General features: G+C 38.3%; 1 protein-coding gene across 1 annotated transcript; it reads left to right on the top strand.

Moving 5' to 3' along the window:
• Positions 1 to 354: 354 nt before the first annotated feature.
• cyld (cylindromatosis (turban tumor syndrome)) lies at positions 355 to 24418 on the top strand. The gene is given in 18 exon segments (XM_030163376.1): positions 355 to 713; positions 1784 to 2326; positions 3911 to 4231; positions 6944 to 7049; positions 8916 to 9017; positions 9550 to 9666; positions 13833 to 14221; positions 16239 to 16344; positions 16347 to 16403; positions 16495 to 16636; positions 17861 to 17983; positions 18252 to 18343; positions 18475 to 18541; positions 19436 to 19568; positions 20344 to 20452; positions 20673 to 20791; positions 21129 to 21345; positions 22072 to 24418. Coding segments are annotated over 17 exon segments (2877 nt in total). The 5' UTR covers positions 355 to 713; positions 1784 to 1834; the 3' UTR covers positions 22257 to 24418.
• The last annotated feature ends 1031 nt before the right edge of the window (positions 24419 to 25449 follow it).

Raw genomic sequence — 25449 nt, forward strand, 5'->3', positions numbered from 1 at the left:
ATTAATGCACAGGTAAAAACAACACAATGCATCAATGAAGCCATATCATAACATTAGCCTTTAACTAAAAAAAAAAAAAAGCCGGCAACACTGCATGGTGATTTCTTGTATTATTACATTATTTTCGCTCTGTTAGAATAAATAAATCACTAGCACTACCTGTGGTCAGTTGACTTTAGACAGCATCATCTGCCATGGAAGCTACACTGCAACCTATCTTAAGTATTCGCAGATTCATGGGAAAACCCCACAGTGCGGGGCTTTGTTACTGACTTGATTTTCAGCCAATCTGCGACTGGCAGAGACGGCACTGACCAATGGTTGGCAGGGAGTTTGTAGACGTCACACCTTTAACTGTAGCGAGGTCGTCTCCTGTAAATAATATATCTCATAGCTGTAGCAACACACTGTACTGTTTTGCGTATTTTCCATGGAGAACAGATTAATATAAATGCTGGTTGTATACGTGAGAGGGTGGCAGTCCTCTGCCATCCAGCTCACAGTTTATCAGCTGACTAGGCTAACTTCAGTGTGATACTTAGCTCATTCAAGTATCTCAGCTGGTTAGGACGCTAGCATTAGCTAGCCACCTAGCTAATCAGAGGTTATCACAGTAAGAATTCAGCGCATTTCTAGGATCATATACGTAACTGGGATGGACATGTGAAATGACAGCCATCTGTAACGTCTAACTGAGCTGATACTAATCTAAGGTAAGGTATTCACGTCGCTAATATTGAACGCTAACGTCTATTTGCTGTGTTTTCGCTCACTGTGCGTTAGCCACTTCCCTGTCAGCGCATTTGACTGACAGCATTTGCCTGGTGATGACACTGTTGCTTTCATGGAAAATGTTCCTAAAAACGAGTCCAAGCATTACTGTCAGTAACGATGACACTTACATGTACAAACATGTCTTTTTTTAGTATCGACATCGAAATCACCGTGCTAATGGTAGCCCAGATACATGTCAAATCAGGACAGCATTAGCACACCAGAGGTGACGTTACCGATTAACGTTACTTTCGATTTTCATATTATGTTATATTTTCATTCATGTTATTGTATATTCATTCGTGTTAATTCATTAGCCATATAATATCGTCTAAAAGTTGCATCATTGATTTAATGAACACTGCTACAGTTGTGCAGAGTTGACACAGCTTCCTCTGTCTGACTTCTTGAGACCAGTGAGGTGGTGTTAGCTCTGGTTTCTGTCAGGACGTTTGATCACATCTGAGGTGGTGTCGGGGGAAATCCATTCGTCTACTGTCACAGTCTTTACCCTAAGTTTTAGTGTAAGTCACTGCCTACTCAGTGTCTATTTTTAGAATATTCAAATCAGTAGATATGACTAATATCACACGAGGTCTTCTACAAACAAGGGTACCAGCCAGTGTATCGTCCTGTCCTTTAGTGTTCTGTCATGTTATTAGTTATTTATTTGAGCATGGTCCATCAGTCACCACTTTTCAACACATCATTAAATTCTGTCAGGTTGTTAAACCCTTGAAAATGTATTGGTTTTAAACAGCTAAAACAATGAATTCATAGTTACAGCTTTTATTTTTAACATGTATTTTTAGTGCAGTGAAGATGTTTAGTTTCCAAGGTCTCAAATGCCTTGGCTGTATGAACAAAAATTAGTCTTTAATAAATGATCTAAATGTCTTTTATTTGTACACATACTCTACCATGTATTTGCTTGTATACACCATTGCATTATGTTGCCCACTAAGTATTTTGAGTATTGTGCTATCTATTTTGTTCATCTTTACTACAGACCACAGGTCAAGCTTGCCTTGATGTTGGATCTCCCGATTAGCATGCAGCCATGAGCTCTGCCCTGTGGAGCCAGGAGAAGCCAAGTGGTGGCTTCAGGGAGGACTGGCGCTTCTACATGGTTGTCAAAGAGTGTACTGTGGAGAAACCTCCCCAAAAAACCCTGAGGATTCCCCGTGGCAGTCTAGGCCAGGCTTGCCAGGAGCGCAATAGCCTAGGGCGCACACTACCACCTTGCAAAGGTAAAAAAAGTCTCCGCATTCTGGACCAGACCAATGTGGTACTTAGCCTGGATGAGCGGGATGTCCTTGAACTGGACGAGAAGCTGGCCGAGCTGCTGTTTCCCATTACTAACTGCGAGGAACGATATACCCTACTCTGTAACAAATCACGGCTTGAGCGAGTCCGTGACATAGACTGTGGCTCTAAGGTTCGTGTCCAGTTGCGCTCAGGGGATGAACCTCTGCCTGGTGTGGTCCGATTTAAGGGTTCACTGCTCCCTGATAGGGCCCTCTCTGGAATCTGGTTTGGAGTTGAACTACTGGTAAGATCTTTTAGTTACTTATTTTCTTCTGTTCTGTCTTTTTGGAGAGACTGCCCTGGAAGATTGTAGTTTTTGCTTCCCTAAACTCCACTGTGTTTTACTAGAGAAATATACACTACAATCTGAAAGGCACTATTACATTTACACAGTATATTAACACTATTTCCTCATTTAAACATTAGAAAATGTAGTTAATGTTTAAAGGTGTTCAGTGCTAATAAGAGTAGCATGACACTGCCAAAAATGAGAGAGCGAGATAAGAAGAAATGATTCAACTTCCTCTTTTTTCACAGTACAGATTTTAAAGTAAAGCTGCAGCCATAAAAAACTGTGACTGTGAATACTATATGAAACACTCACTTTGTGTTTAATGGTTTCATGTCATGAAACTTGTGCAAGTAAAAACCAGGGGCTTCCCTACCATTATAAACGCCAGATGGAACACCTAAGTGAGGTTGGGCATTACCTTTGTGGTGTAAAATCAATGTGGAGAGCATCACAAATAAAATTTCTTTTCTCAAATTTGATGGATTCAGTTGGTCTCTAGTGGACTTTTGTTTTTAACATTTTTGGATGTTTAGATTTTTTCTGCTGTAGTGTTTCAAATGTTTTTGTAAACAGATTCTCTACAGTATTTGATCCAAAATGACAGGAAATTATATATAATCGATTGAAAAATGTTCTTGTCTCACCCATACACCTAAGTCTTCCACAATCTTGGGGAAAATACTGGATTCTCAAGCACATCTAAGCCCCCTGAAAACATAAAGAAAACATCTGTACAAATTTTAAATGTATGCGTATAATTATGGAAGGAACATTGTTTTTTCTGAGTCCGATGCACTTGGAAGCTAATTGCATTTTTGTAACCATTTAATAAATTGATAAAGAAAGAAAAATTTTCACAATATATATTAATCCAAAGGTTATTTACTCATAAATGTTGGTAGTGCTGCAGTAAGTGTCTTATGTACATTGTCAAATAAATTACAGTGATATGAGGCATGCATATGATGTTTATAACTTATATAATTATTTGACTGCCATGCTGCTCTGCATTCATTCTGTATATAAATACAAAGGGTTGTTTATTACAGCACAATGTTGTTATTATTCCACTGTTCAGCTGTAGTTTCCCTGAGTGGGCTGATGAAGCTCAAGCATTCAGACTGCAGCTCAATATAAATGCCTTAGAGTTAGCATATGCTTTAAAATTACCATTCTGATTTTCTGCTCTTCTCCAAAAAGATCCCTGTGTTCCTTTTGCTTATATATACCAGTAATTATAGTGATTCAGCAGTTTTTTATATTTAAAGTGCCAGCATGAGAGAAAAGGAGCACAATATGCAGGCACAGTCTCCAATATCTGGACTAGAAATGTTTGAATTGGTTAATTGCAGTAGGTCAATATTCCTGGTGCAGCAATCGATCATATGCTCGCACAGCTATATGATTATGACTTGCTTTTACTGAAGGATGCTGAGCAAGCAGCTTCCCTACCTGACATCTTTGCAAAGGCATAAGTTGTGTCTCTGTCTTGTTCCTGTTCTGTCTGTTTCACGCTGCACTCTTCCCTTCTCCCAGGAGGAAGGCCGGGGCCAGGGCTTCACAGAGGGCTCCTACCAGGGCCGCCAACTTTTCCGCTGTGAAGATGAGTGTGGTGTGTTTGTGGCCCTGGATAAGCTTGAACTTTGGGAGGATGATGATGACGACGTTTTGGGTGAGCTAGAGGTGGATCATGTTAGTTTGGTAGAAGAGGACCCGGATTACCCCCCACTCCCTCCACTGGAGATCAACTCAAGGGTCCTAGTCCAGACCAGGGGTGGCCCTGAGAGAGGCACTATCATTTTTTGTGACCTGCTGCCAGGCAATGAGAGCCTGGGCTACTATGTTGGTGTTGACATGGTAAGTAAGCCTCTGTTGAAAGAGAGAGACTGATTGAAGCTTTTACATCAGTGTTTTCTTCTAATTCTTTCATACTGGTTCTGGAACAGAGAAATAAAGGGAAAGAGAGAGAACCCTATATGGGATTTCTGAGACATGCTCCGAGAGCTGGGTGTCTTCTTACTCACCTTAGTATGTAAATGAATTGTGTTTGATCTTAAATTGGATGTGGGTACCAGACAGTTTGCAATTAGCATTAGGAAACACCACAGTAAACCTATATAAGGGCAAAAAGCTTGAGTGCTGTGTGCATACCGTAATTTAGAACTGCAGTTTGACAGGTAACCTTAAAGCTGCGTATGACTTTCATCACCAATTTTTCATCAGATCTGTAAAACCTGAGTCATAGCCTAAGTATCACAAATCTGTAAGTCTGTCCGTGATTATGCACCTGAATCTCTTCCCTCATGGTGAACAATTTCGAAGTGTACTCCACCATAAACAATCCATTTGTTTACAGAGTTGGTAGGTCACTCGGACATTTTCAGAAATTTGCTGCAACACGCATTGCAGGAAGTGGAGCTCCATGCAGCTGCAGTAGCAAGAGGCAATGAAGCCGTTTCTGTGTTTGTTGCCGCTATAATGCCGCTGCATGGAGCATTGTGGGTAGCAGCTCTGTTTGTAAACAAATGGATTGTTTATGGTGGAGTACACTTTGAAATTGTTCACCATGAGGGAAGAGATTCAGGTGAGTAGTCATAGAAAGACTTACGGATTCGTGATGCTTAGGCTATGACTTGGGTTTTACAGATTTGATGAAAAATTGGTGATGAAAGTCATACGCAGATTTAAACCCAAATAAGAGAAGAAAAGAAAGGAAAAAATGGAAAGTAAAATGTCAAATGTAGAGAAACATTTCTGCGGCAGGTATTCAAACTTTACTTAATGAGATTTAAAACATAAATTTCAGGTTGTATTCATAGTAATAAGATAATAATATAAACTTATATTTATATATAACACTTATCAATTAGGCACCATGTTGTGCAGCAGAGCTGTCTACTCTGCATGGTCAGTAGCCATCACTTTTAATAGCATCACATATTATTTTAATTGAATGGCATTATCTTCTGTTGAGAAAGTGGCAAAGGTTTAGACACAAGTACAGGTGGCAACATCAGAAGTATAAACTTTTTAAATTATTAAATACTTGAAAAAAAATTTCTGTGTGTTTTTAAAGTGAATGGTTTTTTCATCCTTAGTATTAATTCACATAGTTTGCTTTTGTGTGTATTGACTTGAATGTGGTCTAGGGAACTATGCAAGTATTGCCACAGAAGTTCTTAAATTTTTCAATTCAAGGTGCAGTTCAAGGTTGAACCTCTTTGTTCCTTCATGAAACCCATTTTTCCCATAAACACAACAGTCTTTTATCTCTTTGCTGACTGTGAGAATGAATCATAAATCAGAAGGTTGCCTTTTTATCAAGAGAACATTACAATCTTGTGCTGCCTCAGCCAAATTATTAGAATAAGGTGCTTTTTTCTGTTTGATGAAATTTTAGGGGTTTTCAGACTAAATTAAACATGTCAGCTCTGTGAAAATTTGACTTTCATTTTCATATTTGTATACAGCTCAACACTGTGAAAAGAACACCCAAAGTAACAGACTGAATGAATATTGTGGTTTTCTGTCACTCATATGGTCCAGACTGGCACATTTAGTATTTCTAAGTGGTTTATGTTCTGCTCTGTCCACACGGCTTCTAACTTTACTGTTGGGTCATGACTCATACATAAAGTGTAACATACTCCTACATTTGTCAATCTTTATTATGATGTGCTGCTAGAATTTTCTCTACATGATAATGTATAGGATCATTGTGACTTCTACATTAAACCACAAAACTGACTTTAATTAAGTGAGATAATTGTCATAAACAGGAATCAAGATTCTCTGCCACGTTTCACAGTCAGTTTAATTAACTTTGCCTCAGAAGAGGGCAGCAATGTTCAGAATGTTACAAATGATTGACAGTGATTTTATATTTTTTGACATGACTCTTAGTTTTTTCATGACGTTGATTGGTATGTTGAGGGAAAGTATTTTGGTGATTTACTGTTGCTTGGCATCACAGTGGTTGGTATCTATGACTACTGTTGTCAGGCGGGAGTTGTATTGTAGTCATAGAGAGATTGAAACACATAACTGAGGCATTTGACTGCTGATCGTTAGCAGCAGCACCACCAACAGCAGCAGCAGCAGCCCACTCAGTGCATCTGAGCCACCCACACAAAGGCAAGGCAGTCACGAGGGGAGTGAGGTAAAGACTCAGTGCTGTATGACCCAACAGCATGGCAAGGGGCCAGCAGGCAGCTGAGGAGAGCCCACTGCTCTGCCTCACTCTGCGTCCAGCCTCGCCCTGCTTTCTCGAGTGGCAATGGCCTCATGCTTATCTTAGATTATCCCACTGGAGCAACATCGTGGATTTCAAAGTATACTAGAAGAAAACCATGGAAGTGCTTACAGAGAAAGTGGAGCAGATGAGATGAGCAGTTTGGTTTTTACTATTCAGCCAGCATAAGTGTGCTTTTAGAGTAGTAACACCATCACCGTGTTGGTCACCACGAAAATACTGGAAGAAGGAGCAGTGGCAGACAGGCATTTGTGTGGCACCAGAGATGAAGAACGTCTGAGTGAGTTATAAGTTTCTCATGTCTCCAACTCTTTCAGGACAATCCTATCGGTGACTGGGATGGTGTGTTTGACGGGAAGCTACTGTGTAATTTTGCCAGTTTGGAGCACACACGACTCGTCCCCATCTGTGACGTAATGCCAGGTGAGTCACTTACAGTCATATTTATCCCTGTTTCTACATCATATACCGTATATCGCCAGTTACTCTCAAACCGTTGAACCACGCTTTTCTTGGAGACGCTCTGAGCTCCTTCTGAGCATTCTGAGTTTGTGTTTTGCTTGCAGCAGGAACAGAGAGCCTTTTGTGTTGATGGCTCACTTGTTTTTGAAAGTCAAGTGAGATACTCAGGCTCTTTGTTCTTCACATTGGCATATTGATTTGTTTATGTGCGACTGCTTCTTCTCCCACTATTCAAACTTAGGAATTCCAAAGAACATATCATTTCCCTTTGAAACCATAACTTTGCCATTCTTTAACAGGCGACTCGAAGTATAGTTTGTTCCTGTGTAAAACCATGTGAAATACTAAATACTAGGATTTATCAGCCTTTACTGTCATTGGACTTTGAAAATAATTTGCCATTCTGAGCATGCAGTATGCAAACTAAGAAGGAAGAAAATTAAGAAGTAACTGGTATGCATAATTATGTAGCCACTGTTAAAGCAGCTTTCTCTGAGTTGTCTGTTGAAAGAGTAAACTGTTAAACATGTTGCAAATCTCAGATCCCCACATGCTAAAAACTCTAGCCCACACATTTATTTAAGCCGTTTGTAGACATCAGTTAGATAGTTACCACTTATAATGCTGAGTTCACACAACGCGATTTCAGCCTGATTGTGGCCTGATCTGGCAGACGTAGAGCGTTAAGCCAAGAATGACAATGGTCCTTGTCTGTCGCTGTAATCAGTTGATCCATCTTGTGGAGTGTATCATAGCGGAGAACAATCTATGTCCCATCTTAGACACGTCACAATGTTCAACAGAAAGACAATCACTCTTAATGTTTTTGGGACTTTTCACAATGGTTTCAGTCACTTGCTTGACATTGACCTTTTTTGTAAACAGCAGTAAACATGACAAAGCAAGTGTTATTCGGCCTCCTGTTGTTTTCAACAATATCACAATACATGCCAGCCCAGAATAGGTCCAGAGTGATTTTTAGGCTTCGTTGTTTTTTTTTTTTTTTTTACACAAAACAGGCAGTTTCATACATACTACTTGAGACACTGTTATTTGTTTACATTTTTATTCCTTTTGAGAAGGTCACTAGCACCTCATTACCAATGACAAAACACATTATGAAAGGCAACAAGTGATGACTGGTCAGGTAACACTCTGTAATATCTCAGCAATGATATTGTAAGAATTCATAACTCTATAATCACCTAATTTGTGAGTGACCATTGTAACAGACTACAATATTGTGTATTCTCAACCTGGCATAAGGAGACAGTGATTCTGATGTAACTATTACTCACAATAACACTATGGTTGGAGTTTACACCTCTATGTGAGGTTTATGAATCTGCAGTCGCAGAAAAAAAATTATTAGACCACCCTTGTTTTCTTCAATTTCTTGTTCATTTTAATGCCTGGTACAACTAAAGGTACATTTGTTTGGACAAATATAATGGTAACAACAAAAATAGCTCATAAGAGTTTAATTTCGGAGCTAATATCTAGACATTTTCCATATTTTCTTGATAATAACCAAAATCACTTAAGTTCTTATATCAATAGCTATGGCATTATACTGCCAAAAAAAGTGCTTTTAGGCATTCCATGTTTTCTTTTCTGTCTGTTTTAGTCACGTGATCCACACAGGAGTTAATACTTAATTGTATAACTACTGTTTTTGATGACTTTTGATGGTCTAATAATTTTTTCTGTGACTGTATGATATAGCAGTAAACAGCAGGCACATTCAAAGTCTCTTAAGAAGTGTTCTCTTCACTATTAAACTGTACCCAGTGCTGTCTAATGTGGATGTATTTCTTGGCTCTACAGAATATTCCATGCAGGACCAAAGGCTGCAAAAGCACAGTTTTGCCCCCAGAGGCGCCAACAGTGACAAGTCGTCCTCTGGCCCAAGCAAACCAAAGAGCAAAGGTATTTAACCGCTGTGACTGAAATGATTCACACGGACATGAAGCTTGCTGTGATATTAATTCCCCAAGGGCCATTCCACTTAATGTAGCTGTGGGTCTGGAAATATTAAAAAAAACAAACAAACAAAAAACAACAAACCATGACACTGATTCTTTCCTGATTTATAAATATTAATTTTCCACTTTAAGAATCCATTGATGTGATTTCTGATAGCACAATTGTGTTTTTTTAGTGCAATAGAGAACTGTTCAAACAAATTACCAAAATGTGTCTAATTCATTTTTACCCAAAATATAGTATTCTCATTTTCCGGCTGCAGCTATAATGATTTCATGTGAATGTTTTGGAATTTATTGCTACCCTAGTTCTTGTCTTTGACTTTATTCTCTTGTGTTAATCTAGTCATGAAAACTGATTGCTGATGAATCAACCATTTACTAAATATTTTATATCGGCCATCGCAACCCAGTGACACAATCACGCATTTGGTTGTGTCTTTGTGTTTATTGTTATTTACTTGTGTTATTTACAGGATTAGGTCATCAGTGTGGAAGTAGAAGCAAGTCTGAATTTTACTATACTTTAAATGGCAGCTCTGTTGATCCCCCAGCCCAGTCCAAATCCAAAAGCACATGGTACATTGATGAAGGTAAAACATGGGTACTCATGGGACGTCAACCATCTTACCTGCAAGCTCCTGTGAACAACAAAATACATAACTGATTTGTTATGCTAAGGCACATGTTTACAGGTGGTGTGTAGTGTAATACACTAACACTCTTGTGCCCTACAAAAGTGTAGTTGAAAAATAGATGTTTAGTTCATATGTGGGAACTTATTTCTTCCACCTGCTACAATACACTGTGTTTTTTTCCCCTCCCAAAATAAGGTTTAGTTCTTATTGATCTCAAAGTAATGATCACAATAAAGTGTGTAATTTTATTGTTATGAATATATGCCAAATTCATGTTGAAAGTTTTTGTTACATTGCTACAATACTAAGAAATACTATTTACTGCGTGTTTTTTAGAAGCTGACTTAGTACGAGAGTGTACTAATATAAATTCAATATGCCTGTGCTAATGCAGTGGTAGCGTGCTGTCTTCACCACGCGATATGAACAAAAATAGGTTTTAGTGGGATAAGAATATGTTGGAAGAGTTCAGGTGAAAGCAGAATGCCATAATGACAGCTTAAGTTCTGACACATTATCACATTTAATAGAAACATAACTCACAGAGAACATAGAAATTAATGAGTTTTATGACTTTTCAAGTGTCTTCTGATTGTGGCTTTACATAAATCATAAGTATAGTTAATCAGGAAGGAATAATAGAAGTTTATGTATTTGACTTTTTTTTTCTTTTTATAGCAGGTGGGAGAAATAGTTAAACAAAAAAAAAAATGCACATCCATGTATATATAAGCAATGTTCCTCATTTCTGCACAAGGAGGATCACTTGCTGCTGTTGTTTTTAACAGTTACAATGCTGTACAAGTTACAAGGTGCTTGAACTGTTTGGATACTCTCAGCAGAGGCAGATCAGTGGTTTGTTGCAGCAGCTTGCTATAAAGACCTTTCCACCAGTTTCGTCCTTCACCCTCATTTGATGTGAAAGTCCACCTGCATGGTGTCGTTCGTGTAGCTAAAGGCTTTTAATAATGCTCAATGCTACTAATTGCTCCTTTACTGGCTTTTTCATGCAAATGTGCAGAAAAGAAATATATTTCTGTGAAATATTATTTGCAGGCCAAAGCATTAGTAAAAGCCGATATATCTGGTGTCAGGCCAGACTGATTCAGTCAGCACATTTTGTCAGTGTTTGTGTTTCTTTTGGTGTGTAGATATTTTTTTAATGAAGTTTCATTGATTGTTTCGTCACCAACATCTGTCAGTTATAGTGGTTTGTACATTTGTTTTTGGGCTCTGAGGTATTGAACAGTAAGTTATTACTTTATTTTAATCGATACATGCAGAACTGTAAATGTTTTGTAAAAATCTTGAAACATCACCAAGTCACCCATAATGGTTGTAAATGACTGACATCCTGTTTTTACAACAGTTGTTTACTCATCCTTTGAATGCATTCAGTCATTTTTTGTTCTTCCCAGGGTCTTTGGTCACTGTTTCGGTTCATTTTCTGTATGGTCATGGTGGTTTTGGGTCTGTCATCAAGTCACCAAGCTCCAAAATGCCATTATTCTTTGATTGTGGGACCAGTTGAAGTCAGTGAGCACAACTCTCTGTTTAGTTATGAAGGTGAATGCCACCCAATCCAAGAATTTCTCTACTTTTTATCTGTGTAATGAAAGAAAGTTAGTTATATCCTGATTTATATAATTTAAGTTTTTGTATTTACTAGTATTTACTTTGGCTATGGTATGGTGTGTTACTTTTAATGGTATTACAGCTCCAGTGTATGTTTTTTGATGCTATTGAACAAAAAATAAACCATAATTACCTTTCATGTAATTGTAATTCATGTGGTCTGAGAGTAGCAGGACCACTTCTATGGACTCTAAAAATATGCTCTGTGACACAGACCTTGGCTCATCACAGGTGTGTTCAGCGGGGGTTAAAAACATGATTGACAGCAGTAATTACTGATCTCTGATCAGATTTGGTCAGATCTAACTCTCTGCTCTACTGCTGGCTTGACAACAAAACTTGAACTTAGCTTGAAATAGACCAGTGGTTCCCAACCTTTTTTGGCTCGTGACCCCATTTTAACATCACAAATTTCTGGCGACCTCAGACATTCAAAACTGAGACTTTTTTTTTTTTTTCCTAAAATTAATTTGTTTTTGTTGATGTAATAGTTTTCTATACTGTGTTGCAAATAAAGGTTAATTTTAGATGACATTTAGTCTATATAATGTATATTATAATGGATGGAGGCAGAAAAGCCAGGTGTAGATTACTGCACAAAGTGAGAATTTGATTTTCCTTGGTCAGGATATGTACAGTCAGTCCATCTTGGATTTACAAGGCTGACAATTAATACTGAACAAATAATAACTCAAAGTATGAATTATGAAAGAGCTGGAGCATCTGAAACCGACCACAGTGAACATTTGAAAGATGAACAGTACCACAGTGCTTCAGTTTCAGCTTCAGTTTGTCATGTTTTTTATGGATTAGGATTATCTCTGTCAACTCACCACATATTTTTTATTAGTAAGTTTCTCTGTTTATTTTTATCAATTACTAGAAATCTCAGACGACCCCGTTTGAATTCCAGGCGACCCCACGTGGGGTCCTGACCCCAAGGTTTAAAAACACTAAAATAGACTCAGGTCATTTATCTGTAGTCTTTTGACTTGGACTTAAAGGAGAGAGCTGTAGAATATTATTCCCATGTTATCACTACCTGCAATTTTGAGTATTAATTTTTGCTATTTACTATAATGGGCCATTTTTGGTTATTACTATATAGGATTAATTAAGCTATGACCTTAAAATCTACTCAGAGCATGCTTTTCCTCCTCAAAGAAGAACCCTGTGATGTAAGGGTTAAAAAAACGTATTTTTATGTTTTACCACACATAAAATCTAGTATACGAGAATGTGATCTGTTTTTCAGCTCCTGTTGTTGCACCCTACATAATTTGTCTGTACTATACAGTTAAAGGTGAGAAATTCTTAAAAGTGGGTGGCATGCACCTTCATGTAACATTACAGATTGGTGTTTTGAAAGGTGTGAGGGTGTGTTATCTTCCATAAAGCACTCGGGCACCACCTGTCTTCACTTACTATGAACGCTGAGTCATAGTGACACATTTTAACACTGTGAATTTGACATCACACATCAACTGAAGTGAAAATATAGTAAAGCATATTTTAAAACACTGTCAAATGAGAAAAAAATATCTGCACACTAGACAACATACTAAAGATGAAAGGGATCTTATTTAACTGCAAACATATACCTAATAAATGAGGACCCAGTATTTTTTTTATTTTCAACAAGAAATTCACAACAGTGATTTAATCTTCAAAAAGTGAAGATCACATCCCTCCAATGCAGTCATTAATTCATGTTGTATGATTATATATTACTCTAATGCGTATAATTACATGTAATTAGGTACATTGTAATGGAACAAGTACAACCGGTTTCATTTAATAAAGTAATAAGCCTATAGCAGACACAAAAGCATTTTATATTTCTAACCTTAAGAATCAAGTTGCAGCATTACTTAGTGTAAGTCACAGTAAATGTGTCTACTGTCTGAGACATACAGCAGTGATGAGGGGGATTTGGATGTGCATATTTTGAACTTCCAAAACATGCTGCTAGCAACTGGAAATGCCCATTCAAAAAAAAAAAGTGCCTGAAAAGGCTGAGATATTTTGGGTACAAATAATAAAAGGAACTAGGATTGATAGAAGCGTATTCTTTGTTAGTTCCTCTTTGTAGTTGCGTTTAGTTACTTAATTTACATAAACCATGTCTCCTCATTTACTAGTGTGCAGGGTTTCTTTTTTTTTTCTTGATGGTGTTTCAAAGGGCAGCTTCATACCAGCTTAAAATCTTGTGTTTACTGACCTCCAGTGGCTGAAAACCTGACATTACTGCAGTGATGTAAGAGAGCTATGGTTCTGTACACACTGGCCACACTGTAAACCGGACATTACAACCAGAAGAGGTCAATGGCACTAAGATTTCCAGTTTGATGCTGAGTTACTCTTTAAGGGCCGACATCTCTGCACCACTAAACACAGTCTTCCCTACATGATGTATGTGATGCGTTACAAACTGTGTGTGCCCCATAAAATGGAAGTTAAGCTTGTGTCTGCTTTCTCTTGTACAGTTGGGGAGGACCCTGCCAAGTCACTTACTGACACACCCCCTGACTTCAACCAGTCCTCCCCACCTTCCAGGGTCCCGCCTTCTGCCTCACTGTCCAGTGACAACAAGTTCCACTCGCTGCCCTTCAGCTTGAACCGAAAGACCGGGCCCAATGACAGCATGAGTCAGGGGCCTCTCTCCCTGTCTGTCCAGTCTGTGATGGGAGAGCAGCCCGAGCCCTTGTCACCCGCCGCCCCTCCCTCGCCTCGACCTCCGACGCCACCCCGTGGACTGCCAGGTCTGGAGGTGGGCTCTCTAGTGGAGGTGAAAGAGAACCCCCCTCTGTGTGGTGTCATTCGCTGGGTGGGCCTGCCTCCTGGCCTCCTGGAGCCTTTGGCTGGGCTGGAACTGGTGAGACATCAGAAACCAACCAACCATCATCATAAACAGTATTGTTTCTCACATTTGTCTCTGAGTACCACTATTATAAATGATGTACAATTTTCAACTCTGCACAGATCGTTCAGGAAGCAAATGTATCACTAATAAGCGTATTTTTTCAGTATCACCGAGTCATGTCAGTTCATTGAAGTTTATGTGTTTTTGCATCATCATTACAATTGTGTCTTTGCAGTTCAGCTTGTAAAAGCTAATTAGCTTGTAGCTTTACCTATAAAGACCCAAACATCTATCACCGACCAAAAGCATCGACTGATATAGACGTTTAAATACCTGTTGATCCACTAATCCTATCAATACATGTAGATAATTGTTGTAAAATGCAGTTTGTCATCTTTTCATGGTCATCAGATATGACCCATTTGGATGTTCAGAGGCTCTGCAGTGAACGTGGAAACACCGTCATCTTCTACAACATTAATTCACCAGTAAAACCCATGGAGTTGGATCAATGACAGTGGATGAAGATACTTAGTTTATGTTCAGCCAATGATATATTTTACTGAAAAAGTCACTTTTTCTGCAGTTTTCTCTGTTTTTGATATAATAGCTCTCAACTTTAATCTGAGCTTTTATGAACATCTTCATGATCAGTGAATTAAATGCAGGAAAATACCTGATTTATACTGGTAAAATGCAAAATACAGAGAATAATATTGTAATAAATAGTGATACATCTCTTAAGAAAGTTTAGATATAGAGAAAATTCCATTTGGGAACTGACACAAAAGTACTGCTGGGTCTAACTTGTAAATAACCATATATCAAAATTATAATTAACATATTCCACCAGAGGGAAGTTGGAAAACCACATTGTGGGGAACCATGGATTTAAATTGTTCAAAAACATTAGACCGACCTTTTGCTGCACAAATATCTTTCAACCACTTCCTAATCTTTCAGACAACTGGTGGTTTGTCTAAATTAGACAAAATTGCTGAAAGTCTCAAATGGTGTTTCTTAATCAGTCTATTGCTTTTGATATCAAGCTTTCTCTTAAAAAAAAAAAAAAAAAAAAGGGCTCTGGATCACTAGTAGGACATAAAATTTAGCCTAAAACTTGTGGTGCAACATGTACAAAAGGTCTGTTATGAAAAGGGAACTGAAATCTGAGTTGAACTTTGCATGTTTAAAATGGACACTTCCTTCCCTCAGTGAACTTCACTCAAACTTCATTCTATGTCAGTGCAAACTGAAAAATGTTCTTATCCCAAATACCCAGCACTAAACTGTGTGTCTTAACTTTTTATGATAATGCTATATACAGGGTGCTTACACAGGTCTTGAAAGTTGTCAAGTATGGAATTTGGAAATGCTTTTTTCCAGACCTTGAAAAGTCAGGAATTTTGTGTGAAAATCTCAATGAAGTATGGACAAACGTTTGTCCCATAGTCAAATTTTAAAGTATGCTCAAAGGCACATAATCTTAAGAATAAGAAATACATGAGGAAAGCATATAAATAACTTGATATAATTTCACTAACCGGTTGTTACTGGAATGATTGTAGTGAAACTTGTTTGTGTCATATCCGTGCACTTTTGGGATTTTCATGTGTTTTGAAAATGTTTCCATCAGAAAAATATAAATTACTGAGAATTATGCATTCATTCATTCACACATTTATTAAAATGAACTTTTGTACAATAGGTACAAGCCCAACCAAAAAGTAGGCACGCAAGTATAAAAGTACATGACATCAAAGTCTTGGAGGGCCAAATATAGCAGTTTTGAAGAAGTCTGGAATTTTTATTTGGATAAAAAGCAAGCACCCTGTATATAAAGCTATAGTATACACTGTGTACTTTACTGTTTTATTTTTAACTGTAATTTCTTAATATTTTTCATAATGACATCCAACTGTCCCTACTCTGTAAGCTACACCTAGAATTGGTTTTCTTAAAATGGTAGAACGTGGTGAATGACTGAAAGGCATTTACAGACTGATGTTTTCTTAACCTCTTCTTTTAGGAAGAGGAGTGCCCTGGCTGCACTGACGGAACCTTCAAAGGTACGCGCTATTTCACCTGCCCACCTAAAAAAGCACTGTTCGTCAAGCTCAAGTGCTGCCGGCCTGACTCCGCTTCCCATCCTTGCACCATTCATCCAACCCCATAGAGCGTTGCAATTCCATCGGTAAGTCAGTCAAAAGAATGAGAAAATAAAAGACTCCTCTTAAGCTATCACTCTGTGTGTGCTTACAGGTGTCTGTTCTATGTTCATGCAGCATTTGGGGGTTACCTGAGTGAGGTAGTGCATGAAAACACTCCCCCACGCACAGAGAATGATGGTTTGGATGTCATGGTGGGCAAAAAGAAGGGCATCCAGGGCCACTACAACTCCTGCTACCTGGATTCAACCCTCTTTTGGTCAGTACTTTACCAGTATACATAACTACTTAGTTACAGTGTTTGCCATTAGTTGACAGAGGCTAAATGGTAAACTGTTAAACTGCTGATTCTCTCAAAGGGCCTTTAAATAGATCAGTGGTCCTGTAAGTAACATCTCATTCTTTTAATTCTTTATCGGGCAAGTGACTGTTTTTGGTAATTTCCACATGCATCACAAGTCAGTGGCAGCAACAGTTACAGTGAGGACAATGAGGCAACAATCTCAGGTCCAATGTGGTCTACAGGGTCTGTAAGGTCCACCTCTGCATGAACAGTGAGTGAGCCTGCTTTGTTAGGTACCATGAAGTAATGGCACTAATGTAAGGAATGATGTTCAAAGGGATAATATGGATGTGGACAGGTGTCTGGATCAGCACTTATGATGTAGTTTTCTAAAAGCGATTTTCTAAAATACATGTTACTTTCATATTACATGTGTTTTTCTTGTATTTTTTTATATTTACTTCTTGTATTTTTTTTGCCACTTATGGGTAAGGAACCAAATATGGTAACTTCATTAACTTTGATTTTCTGCATAACAGTATATATATTTTTTAATTTCACAGTAAGTAATAAAATCTTATGTCCTCAAATAACGCTCTAAGGTTGAAATTTTGAATTTCAGAGTATTTCTATGAATGCCCTATAAAGGGTTAATAATATGTAGTCAGTTTAAATAATAGTTTCCATTTGACCAAAAATTCATATGTCCTCCTGAGACCCAGCAATGTATTTTTGTCCTCTGTAGGAGACAAGAGTCTCACAGTTTTATTTAAAAGAAAACAAAACCAAAAAAAAAAACAAAACGCTGTCCACTGCAAAGGACATTCCATAAAAAAAATATATCTAAAAAAAAAAAACGTTGCATCATGCTGTTTCCAATCAGGTCAATTATTTAATATAAAAAAGCCAAAACCTTTCCTTCCCTTGGTCTCAGGAGGATATGATGATATGTTGCATCTTATTTCCTATTTATGCTGCTTTTCTTGGCCAGGTCACTCTTGAAAAAGAGTTTGCAATCTCAGTGAGGCTTTTTTACCTGGTTAAATAAAAGATATGTATATTTCAGGTGACGTCAGCTAGTAACATAGGTTGTTCTATCCTCTTCTTATTTCTTTTTTAATTAGATATATGACCAGTATTTAGCAGAAATCCAAAGAAATGACTTCAGATTGAGCCTCTGTTCTGTGTTGTGCTCTGCAGTCTTTTTTCCTTTAGTTCTGTACTGGACACAGTTCTGCTAAGGCCTCGTTCAAAGACTGACGTCGAGTATTACAGAGAGACCCAAGAGCTGCTACGCACTGAGATAGTCAACCCCTTACGCATGTGAGTGTCTGAAACTGTGTTTAGAGGCTGCTGCATTTGTTTAACATCAGCACAAAACAACTTTATTATCTGTTTTAGGATGTCACTTAGATTTTTGCATGATTCTATAAGTTTCTGTGGGAGTTCCAAATAAGGGCTCAAACATCATATAGATTCAGGTCATTTACTTAATTTAACATTTGCAGCAAAGTGAAGCACTAGAGCTTGTGCCACTAATATTGTTATTCATGCTGCAGTGGTTGTGACTTCTTTTGTCCTTGACCTGTAGACATGGGTATGTGTGTGCCACTAAAGTGATGAAGTTAAGGAGGATCCTGGAGAAAGTTGAGGCTGCCTCTGGGTTTACATCTGAAGAAAAAGGTTAGGATGATGCAACAGAAACATTCTTAGTAATGACTTCTAACCTTTTGACACTATCACTGATTGACTAGGAGTTTTTACACATTGTTATTACTTGAAAAAAATCACTTAAATGACATCCTCTGCTTCAGATCCAGAGGAGTTCCTTAATATCCTTTTTCATCATATACTGAGGGTGGATCCACTGCTAAAACTAAGGTAAGAGTCAGTGGGCCTCTCCAAAAGGAAAGCTTGAAGGTTTTCCTGATAAATACACAAATGATGTTGTTATGCATCAGTAGGACTGTGAATAGTAATTGGATAATGAATTGAATTTAAACCTGAACTAGTTCATTTTTATACAGTCATGTGCTGTGTAAGTGACATGAGTTACCTCTGTAATTCTAAACATAATACTGTTAAATCACATAATTTTTGTGTCCTTTTCTTAATGTCCAGTCTCTGGGAACACTTGCGTAAAGCTTCAGTTTCAGTTTCAGAGCAGGAGAATGAATGGCAGATGCTGTGGATGAAGTGGTTACCTCCGCCAAGGAGGTTATGTTTTTGCCAGGGTTTGTTTGTTTGTTTGTTTGTCTGTCCGTTAGTGTGCAACATAACTCAAAAAGTTATGGACAGATTTTGATGCAATTTTCAGGGTTTGTTGGAAATGGGATAAGGAAGAAATGATTAAATTTTGGTGGTGATCGGGGGTGGGGGGGCCCACGGGGGGGCCCATTTCCAACAAACCCTGAAAATTTCATCAAAATCTGTCCATAACTTTTTGAGTTATGTTGCACACTTACGGACAGACAAACAGACAGACAAACAAACAAACAAACCCTGGCAAAAACATAACCTCCTTGGCGTGGGGGGGCCCACAGGGGGGGCCACTGATCAGCCTTGGCGGAGGTCTGCGCTCTCCGAGTGCTTCTAGTTTAACTATAGATTTGTTTGATCATGTTATGAAACCTCCATTCAGATTCATACCAGAGTTACATGCCTCATCGGTATCCTTTGCTGAATTGTGTAATACATTAGTATTTTATTGATGTTTATTAGATTTAAAAACACAGAATATGATGAGAGATTTTGCTGTTTTTATTTATGTTTTAGGTCAGCAGGACAGAAAGTTCAGGACTGTTACTTTTACCAGATCTTCATGGACAAGAAGGACAAAGTTGGAGTTCCTACCATCCAGCAGCTACTAGAGTGGTCTTTCATTAACAGTGACCTTAAGTTTGCAGAGGTGAATTTCAAGTTGTATGATGACTTTTTTCCATGAGTTTGGTGTAAATACAGGCTGAGCTGTACAGGCTGTAAGGCTCTTGACTTGAAGTACTCATGTGTCTGATTGCGTTTCAATGTAATTGCTCCCCCTTGTGGCTATTATCAACTATTGAAATACTGTGGTGGAAATACATTTTTGGACATCCCATGCATTTGTGATATATTGCATCAAAAATCATTCTTAAGTCATTTAACTCTGACAAGTATTATTCCATTCTCCAAACCCACAAGCTCCCTTCTGCACATGCTCTGTTCTGTCGAAGGTCAAAACTGGATGTTTCGGCAAGTTGATGCCCCTTCAAACATCCAGGACATGACATGATGAAACTGCCAGGTTTTGTTTGTGTCTGTCTGATGCAACCACACCTTTTGAAACACCAAAAGGATTTTTCCCAAAATATTTCATGGCATTTGAGAAATTTTAAGGGTGTCCTTAAACTTTTTTCCACTACTATATGTGTCTGCTAAAATAGAAAGAAAATGTAATTTAGGTAAGAGAGGAAGAAACATGGAAAGTATTGCATGTTCCATAGAAATAAACCAATTTATGTATCATCTGTATATCCTGACCCTAATTAAAATTTTTTTTGTTAATCCTGTCGACATGTATACTCAGGGTTCTGGGGAACAGCAGCTATAGGCCCCAGGTGATAGTTCTAGTCTGCCCAAAAGTCTGCCAGTATAATGGTGGTTAGTAAATAACCTTCCTCTTTGTGTGTTTTACCAACCCTCAGGCTCCCTCTTGCCTTATCATCCAGATGCCCCGCTTTGGCAAGGACTTCAAAATGTTCAACAAGATTTTTCCCTCGCTAGAATTAGACATCACAGACCTTCTTGAAGACAGTGAGTTGTATCCATTATTTTGTTCCACTGTGTTAAGTGTTCCTGCAGATCAATAGGGATTCAAAGCTCAGTGGCATTTGATAATGAAATTCCACTGAGTTGTCACTGCAGCTCAGCTGAGATAAAAGAACCCTCCTTCAGACATGCTTTTAAGTTTGTGCAGTACTTTGCTGATGTACAGTGCGTCGGCCAGAATAATTGTGCATTGTCTGTTTTCCAGCTCCGAGGGAATGTCGAATTTGTGGTGGCCTGGCTCTGTACGAGTGTCGAGATTGTTATGAGGATGGAGATATCACGGCTGGCAAGATAAAACAGTTTTGTGAAAAGTGCAATACACAGGTAAACAACAGAGGGCAGTATTGGAGCAGCAGTTTGGCAGTAAACCAGTTGTCAGGATCATCCATTTGGTGGCAGCAAATCCAAAGGAATCATTCTGTTTCAGTGCACAAGTTATGATGCAGAAGAGTGGCTTTTAACTGATATTAACTAACTATATTTAAAGCATTAAGAAGAAAATAGGTATTATTGCAGATGTTTCATAGTGATGCTTGTCTTGCAGTGTAATACCACCTCTCATGTGCTCACTTTTATTTTTCTATGACATTTTGAACACCATTTATTTAGACAAATTCTCCGCTGTAGTGACGCATCGTTGTACTTCTATGTCTGTTTTTAGGTTCACCTCCACCCAAAGAGGAAAGCACATCGACACGGCAAACTGTCTGTTCCCAAGGAGCTACAAGATGGAACAGGGCGGCAGGGGAGTTTTCCCCGCCAGAGGATGGAGCTGTTCGCTGTGCTGTGCATTGAAACCAGTCACTACGTGGCCTTCGTTAAGTATGGCAGCGCAGATTCCGCCTGGCTCTTCTTTGACAGCATGGCAGACCGCGATGGTTGGTGTTACAGCTTGTTTGTTATGACTTGAGGTCCTGTACAGATGATAATATAGATATAGGTTTTATGACACTTAACGCATTAATAATACCCTTTTTTTGTGTATATTGCTATAGTACAGCCAAGAATAATACAATAAAAATTGGCAATGTTCATTAACTAAAACCAATTACTACTAAGTTTTGTTTTATCATATTTTTATTTTATTATATTGTTGGCTGCAGTAATGCGTGATAGATGGTGTTAGTGTTGATGACGTTAAACATAATACGTTACAGATTACTAGTTACTGAGTTGAAGGTGTAAAAAGTAATATAGTAAGTAACTGTTTGAATTACTTGAGTAAAGTAAATATTATATTTGATTACTTTACTTTTCTAATAAATGTTTTAAACTGAGTAAAAAACCCATAATTCATGTGTTTTGTGACCTGCATTGTCCACAAATCAGCCAGAGACAGAATAAATGTTATTTTCTAATATGAACCTCACAAGATCTATGTATTTAGTTGCAACCAGTTTTTAATCCCCAACTTTTTGATTAGAATTAAATGACACATTTTACTGAGTGACTGTAACTGAGCATAGTTATATTTAGTTTGTAATTTAATTCCAGTACACTGTCACATTCAAATAGTTACTCCTCTAACTGGTGACTATTTACTCATTATTATTATTATTACAATACATTATATTCTTTCTAATGATTTTTATGTTGTTCTACAGGAGGGCAAAATGGTTTCAACATCCCCCAGGTGTCTCCGTGTCCAGAAGTTGAAGCGTACCTGAAAATGACCCCAGAGGAGCTTCACACCCTGGACCCCAAGAGCATCCAAGGCCAGGCCCGACGTCTGCTGTGTGACGCCTACATGTGCATGTACCAGAGCCCTACAATGAGCCTGTACAAGTAGAATCCTCTCCTCAACCACCCCCCTACCCCTTCAACCACAACACCCACCCTTCCCCCCGGGCGAGAGATTCCCAGAAAGACCAAAAATGAAAAATAAACTAAAAGAAGAAAGGCTGCCTGCCAGCAGGGGTGCTGTCCAGCGTTAACCCCTTCCACCCCGCCACTCTTCAATGCCTGTCTGTCTCTGGAGGTTAGAGAGATGGAAGAGAGGGGGGTGAAGCCTATTTGCACTGTGCATTAGTTGAAGTGTTGTGTTCTTCATGTAGTCCTATGTAGCTTCCCTGTGTCTCACAGATGAGTGTTTGTGGTGGATGATGAAGCAAAGGTAGGCCTTATGAAGATTCCCTCCCCTTTCAGGGAGGACAGTGGAGACGATGGGCAGGAGGGCAGATTTTTGTCGGTCTGGCTGACAAAAAGAAAATCTGCTACAAAAACAAGATGAGCTAGTGGGAGGACCTTGGCCACCTCATTTACCTTAAGAAAAGAGGAGTCCTGCTATTCTTAATCACTGATAAAGACAGGAGCTTTCCATAACGCCACATTAAGAAAGTAATGCAGTGCGCAAATCTCATCCAGCCCGTGTGTACTGTTCTAAAATCTCTGTGTAAAATCTATTAGTAGCATAGATTTATCCAGGTAGTAACATCAACAGAATAGATGTCAACCTACTGTGCAGTTACATTAAGACCAGAATATTCTGCTCTTTGTGGACCGGTTTGCATATTTCCCCATTACGCTGTGTAAATGTCATTACAGTATATGTTTTGCAGAAACAGATGTAGCCATTGTAAAAGTCTCACGTTTTACTGCATACGTTGCTCAACCAATGCTGCACTTTTGCTCTATCCCCAAGTGGACCTATCAGGAAACATTTAGGTTTGGCTTTTTTCTTCCAATTGGAAGTCACAGTGAGTGCTAATTTGTTGGTTGGGAGACATCAGAGTTTTGTCTTACAGAATACAAATTTGCTTCTCCTCTGTAGCTGTAAAGAACGGTCTGCATTGGTGATGCAGAGTAGATGCCAGATAAATGCATGAAGGGAGACTTCTACAATGGCTCCTATTGTAAAGCTGCCTGATCGAGCACTCCATGCATTCGTAGGGCCAATGAGGTGAAATACTGGAAAAGTCTGGCTTTTTTCTTTAAGTAAGAGTGTTATGTGAAGAATTTGTGAGGAACATGAAGTGTTCTGTTTTTAAGTCTCTGACTTAGTGTGTTGATGACTAAATCTAAATTATATTTTATGTTTACAAAGCCTTTTCTCTGCCTCAAGGTGGATGCGAGTTCCTTTTGACGAGGTGAAGCAGATCAAATAGTGGGTCTCGCTGCCTTTTAGTAAGATGTGACATGAAATGTTTCCAGCCACGCATCAGCAACAAACAGTTGAATAAATACTACTATTTATTATATTCTGAACATATTATAAACACGAGTCCCTTTTTAAGAAATCGACACAGGGTTGATGATACTGGGTTGGGTACTCCTTGTCCTCTTTCACTGTATATTGAAGGGAGTTATTGTAGTTTACGCTGTTTCATAGCAACTACTGAATGTTAATAGTGACACATTGAACAGTGTAGGGAAACAAATGATGGGACATGAAGAGGCACAAGGCTGGTAACCTTGGGGCACTATATACTGTATATGTATTTAAAGAAAAAATAAATAAATTAAAAACTTGATCCTTAATTCTGTTGTATTCCAGTTTTAAAGAATACCTGAAGTATACCAATCATACTTTGGATCAAGAAATAGGTGTCTTTTTTTTATATATGAAACAAAATCGGGGAAAAAAAAAAAAAACCCTGCAGATGATGGAATCGGCATTATATTTTTCCTAATCTTAATCATTGATTAAGTATAAAACTTATGCACAAGAACATTTTAAAACCTACGTACCAGCTGACAGTTTTAATTTTGCGTCGCGGTAGCCTCTGCTGTCCCAGGGATTCGGACATGGGACCCTCCTGTGTGAACTTTTTCTGGACTGCTGAAGCTGGTCACTGACTGGAGCACGTTCTCTACCAGAGATATCTCAGAACAGAGGATGGGGTTTTAATTTTTCTGTTGCATCTGTACAGTATAGACATATGTAACGGGTGGAAATTAATGTCAGTGGTGTTCCTGTAAATGTTAACTAAATAAAGCCCATTTTGAAGGCTACAGTGAATGTTTTGAGTACATTAGAAAACAGGTGCAGTATGATGTAACGGCAAATCTCATGTTTTATTCCCAGAATAGGTGAACGTGAAGGAATAAGTGAGGGTTCTCTAATGGTTTTCTAAGCTGGAAGAGTAGATTTCATCTCATCAGGAGGAGCACAATTCAGAAATGTAAGTATGTCAGAAAGGAGTTGAGTAGAATTGGAAGTTAAAATGTTCTACTTACACAGTGCAGGGGAACATCAACCACCATTACATACAGTAAATGTTAACAGAAAAGAACATTTTTGGATTGTAGTGCACATTACAATTAGTAGGTAAAATACATGTGCCTATAAAGTTGTGATAAAATATTTTTACTTCTCATGAAATAATGTGATTTATTCTTGATAAAGTGTAACTTGGACTCGACATGTAGTCATTGCACAAGTTCAAAGGTGATTACTGATGTGTATAAAGAGGAATAAAAAGAGGAATGTGTCTGAAATTAAAAAATTATTCCAACTTTATGGGCGACACTGTAGATACAGGGATGTCAAAAGTGATAAAAACTAAAGTTTCTGAAGCTTATATTTGGTTCTGCCTCAAGAATTGCAGAAACATGACAATATAAAATATGGAGACAGAATAGATGACAGAGATGGGTGCTGCAACATGTTGGAAAAGACCTCCCAGGACTAAATGCCTTTCAACAAGTTGCTATTCACTATGGTGCAAAGGGTCTAGTAACAACTGGGTGGTTTAAACAAACATTCTTATCCAAGGTTCCTGTGTAAATGTCTGTATATGGCTAGACATTTATCCAGTTTACGATACGCCAACTGTGGTCTCTATAGTTCAAAAGTCCTAAATTTGAGATTCATGTCAGAGAAAAGTGAAAATCTCTGCAAGGTTGAAGTGAGCATACATATTTATTCCTTATTCTTTTTTCTTCAGATATAACAAGAAAATACAGGGAATATATGCACAGCCTTAAAAACATAAAACTGAACTAAATGGGTTCTAAAGGTTATTTAGTGTGACCTCTGACCC

Source organism: Sphaeramia orbicularis, chromosome 3, assembly GCF_902148855.1.
Source record: "Sphaeramia orbicularis chromosome 3, fSphaOr1.1, whole genome shotgun sequence".
In the NCBI taxonomy this organism is placed as follows: Eukaryota; Metazoa; Chordata; class Actinopteri; order Kurtiformes; family Apogonidae; genus Sphaeramia; species Sphaeramia orbicularis.